We start from the raw sequence: 10,360 nt of genomic DNA, 5'->3' as shown, positions 1-10,360 counted from the left end.
CTCGCCTCATCGTGCCCCCCCGGCCGGAAGCGCGCCGGCGCGCTGCCCGCCGGGAATTGTAGTTCCCCGGCTCTCGCGGCCCCAGGCGGCCGCCTTCCCCTCGACTCTTCAGGAACTACGACTTCCGGCGGCTCCGACGTCGCAGGGATGGATTGGTGGCTTCGGAATCACTCTATGTTGCAGATCGGGCTCTGATTGGCTGGGTATATCCGTCAGTCACAGCTAGGTTCAATGGCCTCTGCAAAAGGGTGGGGCTTAAGGGGTCTGGTGCTGGAGCCCGCTCCCGAAAAAGATGCCAGGGCTCGGTTGGTGGAGACAGGAAGAGTAGAAAGAAGAGCGTATCAGCGGTGACGGGGGCGGATACTTCCTCCGGGATTGCCCAATCGCAGAGTTGGGACAGTTTCTATAAAAGCTTGAGTCTCGCAGACCCGCGGTCTTTTAGGATCAAGCACACGGTTGGAGACGTCACTTTAGGTTCCCAGTGCTGCACTTTGGAGGGCGGGACCCTGGCCCGGCGGGGCCTGGGAAGGTGGCCCAAATTCGTCGGCCAACCTAGCCTCCGGGCTCCTCCCTCAGCCTGAGCGCCCACATTGGTCTTTAGTTCTCCGCCCGTCTGCCTCCCGCTCGCCGCAGTTCCTTCGGAAGTCCGAATTATTTCTGGTAAGAGGTAAGACTGGACTGTCCCTGGCTTCCCAAATCCAGTTCCAGGCCTGTGATGAATTGCTTTAATTTCTGACACCTCGTATGAAAACTGCACGTGCAGTCTGATTATATTGCAAGACTGAGGCTTTAGGGTGTCCCCACCGTGGAAGGGCCTGGGGGTGAAAACACGTCTTGCCAGAAATGGCAGGATAGAGCATCTGTCTACAGTTGGGCTCTTTCTGACTTTCAGGACCGTCGGTGACCCGGCTGGAGACCTTGAGGTCAGCGTCTTTCTAAGGGCCTTGGATTCCGGGTAAATCCAGGGCCTTTCCCAGCTGCGGCTGGGAAATGTCTGGCTTCTCCCTCTCTTCACGGTTTCTGCCTCGCTTTTTTTCTAAGGCTTTCCTCTTGGGAGGAAGGCTGGTGTTTCGTGCCTTTTGGGAAGATAATTTCTTGAACCTCACTTGCAAACTGTGCCTTGGTCAAACTCAATGCTATGTCCGGTGGAATTCATACGTCCCTTTAGGCATCATCAGGAACGCAGGGTGAACGACTTGGAACCTCCTGTTGCTCCCACCTCACCCTCTGCCTTCAAGGTGCCACCTTCTGTTATTCCCAATTCCAGTTCCCCCAAGTTATTTTCATTCCCTCTTGGACCCCCTTCACTTCCAGCCTGTGCAGTATATTCCTACCTGCAAGCACGCTATTGCCTGGTCAGTTCCATGCAGCCCAGTCCCCGGGGGATATACTCAAGTATAGGAAAATAAGAGACACAATATGGTCAGTTCAGCCAACTGCAGTGTATCAAGTTTGATACTCTTTTAAGGTTTTCTAAAAATCTTTCACAGGCTGTCCCTGAAAGAGAACAGGGTTTTCTTCCTCTTAAATCACTTCCTTGATCTTTTTCAGTGTTTAATGGCTTTCAAATACACTTTCTCATTCCTTCTAACAGGTTGACCTCTCTGCTCCCTAGGGTCAGTCCCCCTGAAACTAGGCAAAAACTCAGTTACAATTAGACCTGCAAACACAAATGACATAGCTCCTAGAGGCGGCCTTCGAAGTATTTAGTGATGGAGAAGGAAAGGACTCACCATGAAAAAGCCAGACCAAGGCTCAAACTAAATAGATAGCCTTTGCTCTCAGCCATGCTTCATACATAACCTCAGGGCAACCCAAAGTGGGCAGGAGGAGTCAACCATCAGTCTGGAGGTGAGACCAACAAGGGGGGTTTAAGTGTAAGCCAACCAGCCATTGGCCAGTGAGCACCAGGAGCTCCCGGGCCATGCCCAGTCTACACACAGGCCAGTCAGTGGGGATGGGACTGCCCTTGGTCGCTAAGGAGGGGGGCCCTTCTCCTGGGATGGCCATGCTGGAAGCCCAGGGATTCTGGTTGCTCCCCCGCCACAAGATGTCTGTATCCATCGAGGAACCCCTGATGGCAGGTAAGAATTTTTTTTTTTTAATATGGGAGCCACTTTGTCCAGATTTCTCATGCTGGGCCTTCTTCCTGGTGACTAGCTGATGGAAGTCCTTGCCCTTACTTCACTGAGCCTCTCACATGCCTTTTGAGTTGAGTGTCCTACCCCACTATCAAGGAGAGCCCTGGGCTCCCTCAGGGCCACATGGCGGTTAGGTGGCCTTAAGCAGCGTCTAACCTTGACCCTGGCTAAGGCTGATCAACAAGAAAAGCAAGGGCCTGTACCCAGCCAGAGTCTACAAGCTGTGAACCCTGCAGTTTGAGACAAAGGAGTCCCTCTGCTAAGTCACTTCAGTCGTGTCCGACTCTGCGACCCCAGAGACAGCAGCCCACCTGGCTGCGGCGTCCCTGGGACTCTCCAGGCAAGAACAATGGAGTGGGTTGCCATTTCCTTCTCCAGTGCCTGAAAGCGAAAAGTGAAAGTGAAGTCGCTCAGTCGTGTCTGACTCCTAGCGACCCCATGGACCGCAGCCCACCAGGGCTCCTCCGTCAATGGGATTTTCCAGGCAAGGGTACTGGAGTGGGGTGCCATTGCCTTCTCTGAGAGGAGTCCCTGGAAGGCCATAAATGGCCAACCAGCAGAAACTCAGCTTAAGCCAAAAGCTGATTATCCTAACAGACAATAGCCATAAGATTAGAGGGAAAAGGTTACAGCCCTAAACAGATGCACTCTTAAAACATAGGCTCTTGGTGCTCTGTCTGAATCCAAGAGTCCCATTCTGTCGGTTAGCCAAATGAGGGATACAAGATGGTGTGAGACCTCAACAGGAAAATGCAGTAGTCCCTATACACCCCCTTGTGGCCAATCCTTAGAAAAGTCCCTGGAGATGCTATGTGGCTCACTCTCTGACCTTAAATCCCAGTTGATCCCTCACAATATCAGATTGCCTTTGAGTGGACTAGCCCCAACTTGGACCAGATGCAACAATGTACTTGGTGGACAGAAGTACCCACCGTAGGGGTGTTGGGACATCAACACTTGTTTGCCCAAACCCTAAGAAAGGAAATAAAGATTTGCTAGAAGGGACTGTTCTACAGTCTGTAAATAACATGTTGATATGGAGGCTCAGATGAGAACGACATTGAAGTTCTTAATTTTCTTCAAGCCCGGGGTTACTGGTTCTTCCAGAAAAAGGCACAAATTTCATAGGAACAAGTTCAATACATGGAATATATTGTAACCCCTGGAAATAGACAGCTGTCCCAAGAGAGAAGAGCTATATTAGGCTTGAGTGCCCCTAAAGATGTTTTTTTGTACTTACAAAATTTGCCCTCACTAAAGCTCCTCTCTTTAAAAAGCCATTTTGTATCTGGCTGGAAAGGAAGGGACTACTCTGGAGAGTCCTAATACAGAAGCTGGGAGGCTTCCAAGCAACTAGATTAAGTGGCTCCAGGTTGGCCTGGCAGTAGCTGCTGACAATTTGATTACTGGAGGAGGCTAACAAGCTTAACCTTTGGAAAGTGAAAGTCACTCAGTCATGTGACCTTGTGGCCCCATGGACTATACAGTTCATAGACTTCTCCAGGCCAGAATACTGGAGTGGGTAGCCTTTCCCTTCTCCAGGGGATCTTCCCAATCCAGCCCAGATCCCCCACACATTGCAGATGGATTCTTTACCAGCTGAGCCACCAGGGAAGCCCTAACCTTATCATTGTTGAGAATGTAAATTAGTGCGGCTACTATGAAAAACAGTATGGGAGTTCCTCCAACTCCAGCATATGATCCAGCAGTCCAACTCATGGACACATACCCAGACAAAACAATTATTCCAAAAGATAACATGCACTCCTGTGTGGAGAGTGAAGAGAAAAAAAAAACAAACAGTTGCTTAAGTGTATTGTTAGGCTAACCACTTCTGCCTCTGTAAACTGGCCTGCTTATTGCTCACCACCTCTGCTTCTGTGAACTGGCCTACTTATTGGGTCAGCCAAACTGCTTAGGCGGGAAAGTCACTAGGACCCAGAATCCCATGCCATAGAAAAGATAGCCAGAACAAAGCCTGTGCACTCAGCCTCTGGAGGCAACTCTGGAGTCCAGACAGGTGCTAAATAAACTGCTGTTCTGCATCTCCCAGTGTCACTGGTCTCTCTCCCTTGCCATGGTTTCTGTAACAAGAAATGGAAGCAACCTAAATGTCCATTGACAGATGTGGTACATTCTTATCCAAGATGTGGTACATACATGCTATGGAATATCGTTCAGTCACTACGTCCTGTCCAACTTTTAGGGACCCCATTAACTGCAGCTCACTGGGCTCCTCTGTCCATGAGATTTCCCTGGCAAGACAACTGGAGTGGGTTGCCATTGCCATTTCCTGGACTAAGCCAGCCTTTGCACTCTCACCCCCGAGTGGCTCTTTAGTTCCTTTTCATTTTCTGCCATTACGGTTCAGTTCAGTCGCTCAGTCGTGTCCGACTCTTTGTGACCCCATGAATTGCAGCATGCCAGGCCTCCCTGTCCACCAACTCCTGGAGTTCACTCAAACTCAAGTCCGTTGAGTCTGTGATGCCATCCAGCCATCTCATCCTCTGTCGTCCCCTTCTCCTGCCCCCAATCCCTCCCAGCATCAACTCTTCGCATGAGGTGGCCAAAGTACTGGAGTTTCAGCTTCAGCATCATTCCCTCCAAAGAAATCCTAGGGCTGATCTTCAGAATGGACTGGTTGGATCTCCTTGCAGACCAAGGGACTCGCAAGAGTCTTCACCACCACAGTTCAAAAGCATCAATTCTTCGGCACTCTGCCTTCACAGTCCAACTTTCACATCCATACATGACCACAGGAAAAAGCATAGCCTTGACTAGACGGACCTTTGTTGGCAAAGTAATGTCTCTGCTTTTGAATATGCTATCTAGGTTGGTCATAACTTTCCTTCCAAGGAGTAAGCGTCTTTTAATTTCATGGCTGCAGTCACCATCTAGTGATTTTGGAGCCCCCCAAATAAAGTCTGACACTGTTTCCACTGTTTGCCCATCTATTTCCCATGAAGTGATGGGACTGGATGCCATAATCCTTGTTTTCTGCATGTTGAGCTTTAAGCCAACTTTTTCACTCTCTTTCACTTTCATCAAGAGGCTTTTTAGTTCCTAATGGCAGGGTAGTATCTGTGTATTTGAGGTTATTTCTCCTGGCAGTCTCGCTTTCTCCATGATCCAGTGATTGTTGGCAGTTATGTTCTGCCTCTTTGAAACCAAGCTTGTGTATTTGGAAGTTGTTGCTTCCCATACTGCTGAAGCCTGGCTTGGAGGGTTTTGAGCATACCTTTGCTAGCATGCTTATCTCATGTGCTACACACTTATGAGCAAAATCCCTCATCTCACAGTGGAATACTATGTGCTCATTCGTGTCAACTCATGTGGTCAGGTAGTGACCATGTGAAGTGTGTAGCCCATGGGATATTCGGTTCAGCCACTCAGTCATGTCCAACACGTCCTGTGTTGACGTGTCCCAACTCTTTGAACGTTAACTCAGCCGTAAAACATGAAACGCTGTTTACAGCAACATGGATGGATCTAGAGAGAGATGTATGATGGGATCACTTTGCTGTACACCAGAAATTAAAACATTGTAAGTCAGCTATACTTCAGTAAAAATTTTAAAGAACTTGCCACACCTTCAACCCTCCTAAACCCCAAGTAACAGTAACACATTAGCCTTGACTCAGCTTGACAAGAAAATCTGTGACCATGGACTGTCCATGGAATTCTCCAGGGGATCTTCCTAACCCAAGTGTTGAACCTAGGCGGATTCTTTACCAGCTGAGCCACAAAGAAGCCCAAGAATACTGTGAGTGGGTAGCCTATCCTTCTCCAAGGGATCTTCTGACCCAGGATTCAAACTGGAGTCTCCTGTGTTGCAGGTGGATTCTTTACCAACTGAGCTCTCAGGGGAGCTCAGGGGAAGGAAACATTCCAAATGCCATGTGTCTGTAGAGCATGTAACAATCCCCTGTAAAGTATGGGGCTGAGATCTTGCAGCTTGAAAACAAGTAGCTACCATTCATTGCCGTGGACACCGAAAGGTCCAAAGTTAGGCAAGGGAGCAGCAGGAGATGGGCCAGCAGAAGCAGCTGTCCTGACTCGCACCGATGACACTGACCCCATCCCTTTTACTTCTGACAGCCCCTGAGGAGACCCGGGCCCAGAAGTGAGGGTCAAATAGGGATGGATAGTGGCACTTCCATCACAAATTGCTTTCTGACCAATGGAAATTTACTAGAGGGCTGTGAGAATGAACAATGCAAAGAAATACTGGGGAACAATAGAATGGGTAAGACTTGAGATCTCATCAAGAAATTTGGAGTTTATCAAGGGGATATTCCATGCAAGGATGGGAAGGATAAAGGACAGAAATGGTAAGGGCCTAACAGGCAGAAGAGATTAAGAAGAGGTGGCAAGAATACACAGAACTATACCGGAAAGGTCTTATTAACTGGATAGCCAGGGTGGAATTGTCACTCACCTAGAACCAGACATCCTGGAGTAAAGTGGATCTTAGACATTACTACAAAGCTAGTAGAGGTGATAGAATTCCAGCTGCTATTTCAAATCCTAAAAGAATGCTGTGGAAGTGCTGCTCTGAATGTCAAGAAATTTGGAAAACGGGTGGCCACAGGACTGGGAATGGTCCGTTTTCATTCCAGTCCCTGTGAAAGTTGCTCAGTTGTGTCCTACTCTTTGTGACCCCATGGACTATACAATCCATGGAGTTCTCCAGGCCAGAATACTGGAGTGGGTAGCCTTTCCCTTCTCCAGAGGATCTTCCCCACCCAGGAATCGAACCCAGGTCTCCTGCATTGCAGGTGGATTCTTTACCAGCTGAGCCACAAGGGAAGCCCAAAAGCAGTGCTAAAGAATGTTCAAACCACAGCACAACTGCACTCATTTCACATGACAGCAAGGTTTCAGCAGTACATGAACTGAGGACTTGTACAGACTGGGTTTTGGAAAGGCAGAGCAACCAGAGATCAAATTGCCGATGGTGGTGCCCCCAAGGTCAGCGGGCCCGATGGGATCTGTATCTCCTGGGTAGGCTTGGCACCAAGCAGCTAGTACAGTTTTTGCCTCCGCCAAAGCCTTTGAAAAGGCTTATACAACCATATTCAGTGGTGGAATCTTCTCAAACTGTACCAGAACCCCTGCCCAGGCGGACTGCTAAAGTGGCTTGATTCCACAGCAACGCCCCAGGGCTGTACCCCTCCCAGACATCTATTTCTTTGTAGTCTGGATATAAACCAACTGCCCTCTTTAACAGACTACAACCCCACTTTCCCAGGATTAGCTGTGGCCTTTGCTTGTATAGACCATGCTGTTTATGAGACAGTGTACACTGAGTAACCAAATAAACCTAGTCTCACCATCTATAACCACCCACCTTGGGGGAGAAGGGCAGTTGGCCTCATTTCAGCAGGGGTTGGAGCTCTCTGTTGTGGGGCCACCCTGTCTGCCATGAGTGAATCCACCTGGAACTCATTGCAGACCCTCATCGTCTCTTAAGTTCCTGGGCTGATAAAGTGACTGATAATAGGCTGGCCTTGTTCTTCCTCCTAGCTGAACAAAGGAGGTGTGTTACATCATGACTCTGGGGTAGTAAAAGAAAATACACGACCACGCCAAGTGGCCTCATCCTTTCTGATGGGGTAACCCAAATGCTGACTGTCTAGACTGCACTTTAAAGGGATGTTATTGAGTATTGTCTGGTTTTTAACCCCCATTTGGGCCTCTAGTTGCCATAATCCCTTTACTAGCATTTGGTCCCTGCCTTTTTAATCTGTTGAGTTTGTTTCTCCCAGTTTGCAACAATTCCATGTTAAGGTGATGATGAGGCAGGGGCTCCAGCAGAAGTCACCCTGGGCAAGGCAGGGATAGAGTTCCACGGCCCTGGTTAGGTAGGGGCCGTGAGCCTAGCGCTAGGCTGAAGAAGCTGTAGAAGACCTTTACCTCTCAACCTCTCAGTAAAGATTTCTTGGGGTCCAGCATGTGTGTGATCACACCTGTTAGCACCCCAGAGGACTCCCTGGGATGACAGCTCATCCCTGGGCAGTCTTGGAGCAACATGAAAATGGAAGTTCATGCCAGTGATTTTCCACCTACCAGGACCACCTTCTCTAGGTTTTTGGGTTGTCTTTGCCTTGGGGTAGTTCGTGAACTCTTTAATTCCCAGAGCTTGTGGCTGTCTTTCAATGGACGAAGCAGGCACTCCAGAAAACAAATTTTATTCACTAGGACCGGAAATAAAAGCTTTTGATCAAAAGACTGACTTGGAGTTTTTTCTTTAGCACAAGGTGGAATGCTCTGCCCACCCCTGTGACTTGACCTCACTGAGCCCAGGCTGTGTGTCAGCCTGCTGAAGTGGTACCCTGGTCCACAGGCAAGGCTGGTGGTCCTGGTTTCCCTGACATTTCCGTGACTTCCCATGGGCTGAACACTGCGTTACAAAGCCATAGCCTTGAATCTGAAAGACCCTGTTGATGTGGAACCGGGGCCTCCCATTGAGGGGCTGGCAGCAGGCAGTTGTCCTTGGGGTGCAGTGCAGGATGGGATTGGTGGTGAAGCCCTCTGCCCCAGGTGTGGGCAGGGTCCTGCCCCTTCCTTCCTGGGCAGCAAGTGCAGCTGAAGACAATGGCTTTCTAGGCAGTTAGGCACTATACATATGGTGTGGGTGCTGCAGCCCAGCCTGAAAGTTGGGGGTGCCCATGGGGGGATGGAGGTGGCAGAGCCCCGTGGCCAGAGGGCCAGGCGCCTGGGAGTCTGCCCTTCGGTGTCCCTCCTGTACAGAAGATGGTTGCCTTGGGGCAAGGCCCTCGGGCAGCAGCAGGTAAAGGACTGCAGACCCTCTGGCTTTGTGCAGCCCATTTGTTGGGACCTCGGCTCTGGATCACTGCCCAGATGAGGGGTGGGTGAGGCTCAACTTGGGACTGACTGCTGTAGAATGTCTAGTCTTCCAGGAGGACGCCTGGTGGCCAGGCCCCACAGGCTCAGGGTCTGCAGCAGGAAGCCCCCCGGCCCTCCCTCTTGATGTAGTCGTGCAGCTGGAAGCGGGGCTCGCTGGGGGCCTTGGTGTGGCGCTGTTTCAGCTCCCTGTGGGGCAGGGATAACTGTGGGATGGGGCAGCCTGGACCCCCAAGGAGGGGGTGCAGAACCCTGAGTCTGGGGCTCCTTCTGGTGACCGCGAGGACTCACTTGGCTATGGCTGTGAAGGCCAAGTCCACATTGAGGCCCGTCTTGGCGCTGGTCTCCATGAACGGCAGCCCGTAGTCCTGCAAATAGCGTGGGCAGCCTGGCAGGGGCGGCTCAGGCGCCATAGCCCTGGGCGCTCGCCCACCACCCACCCCACCCCAGCTCACCTTGGCCAGCTTCTCCGCATCCTCCCGCTTCACCGCACGCTCCTGGGCAGAGTCCACCTGGCGTAGGAACCTTGGTGAGAGCTGGCCCCATCACCCCCCACCCCCACCCCCGGCTCCCCTGCAAGGCTAGAGCGCCCACCTTATTCCCCAGCAGCATGAGAACCACATCGTCCTGGGCGTGCTCCTGGATCTCGGTCAGCCAGGCCTGCAGGGGTGGAGCTGAGGCCAGGCTGGAGGCCAGCGCTCCGGGCCCCCCGACCCCTCCAGGACGCACCCCCGGTGTGCCTGGTGGTGCCTGACCAGCAGAGGGGCCCCGGAGCTCGTGTTCCCTGGGCGCCATGCACGGGCAGCCCAACAGCTCCCTCATCTAAGCTGTTGGACTGGAAAGTCCCCCAGGACCTCCACTTCGGCTTGTTCAACATGCACCTGGTGGGGCAGTCTTTCCCCCTCCCCCACTGTCAGGAGGGTCCTCAGGAGTCTGGGACCCTGAGGCCATCTGTACCGGAGGGGGTTGGGGGCGTGGGTGGCCCCATCTTGGCCTGTCTCCCCACCGCCAGACCCGCCCGGAAGGAAGCCTCTGACCTGGATGCTGTCGAAGGAGGCCTTGTTGGTGACGTCATAGAGCAGCAGCAGTGCTGGGGGGAAGGGCAGTGAGGACCTCTGAGCCCACAGCACCCGCCCCTCACCCCCGCCTCCTGCTCCCCTCATACCCCGGGTGCCCTCCTGGGGCAGAAGCCTGGGGGCCGTGGCCCCGTGCTCACCATGGGCGTCACGGTAGTAGGCGTGAGTGACGCTGCGGAACCTCTCCTGGCCAGCCGTGTCCCAGATCTGTGGCCAAGGCGCGTGCAGCCATCAGCGCTGTCCGGGCCTTCCCAGGGGCCCCCTGCCCTCACACTC

The 10,360-nt window shown here is 52.0% G+C and overlaps 1 protein-coding gene across 1 annotated transcript in view; it reads right to left on the bottom strand.

Moving 5' to 3' along the window:
* Nucleotides 1–8,316: 8,316 nt before the first annotated feature.
* The window catches only part of RAB26 (RAB26, member RAS oncogene family), a gene marked incomplete at its 5' end in the record, with an annotated part of 4,732 nt that continues 2,688 nt past the window's right edge, over nt 8,317–10,360 (bottom strand). The window contains 6 exons of the mRNA XM_010839820.1: nt 8,317–9,197; nt 9,300–9,376; nt 9,464–9,520; nt 9,603–9,668; nt 10,046–10,098; nt 10,225–10,291. Of these exons, the coding sequence (XP_010838122.1) occupies nt 9,095–9,197; nt 9,300–9,376; nt 9,464–9,520; nt 9,603–9,668; nt 10,046–10,098; nt 10,225–10,291 (423 nt within the window). The remainder of the gene's footprint in view (nt 9,198–9,299; nt 9,377–9,463; nt 9,521–9,602; nt 9,669–10,045; nt 10,099–10,224; nt 10,292–10,360) is intronic.

This window comes from Bison bison, unplaced genomic scaffold (genome assembly GCF_000754665.1).
Source record: "Bison bison bison isolate TAMUID 2011002044 unplaced genomic scaffold, Bison_UMD1.0 scf7180017846459, whole genome shotgun sequence".
NCBI classification, from domain to species: Eukaryota; Metazoa; Chordata; class Mammalia; order Artiodactyla; family Bovidae; genus Bison; species Bison bison.
The sequence above is the reverse complement of the archived record's forward strand: the minus strand, read 5'-3'. Positions and strand labels throughout refer to the sequence as shown.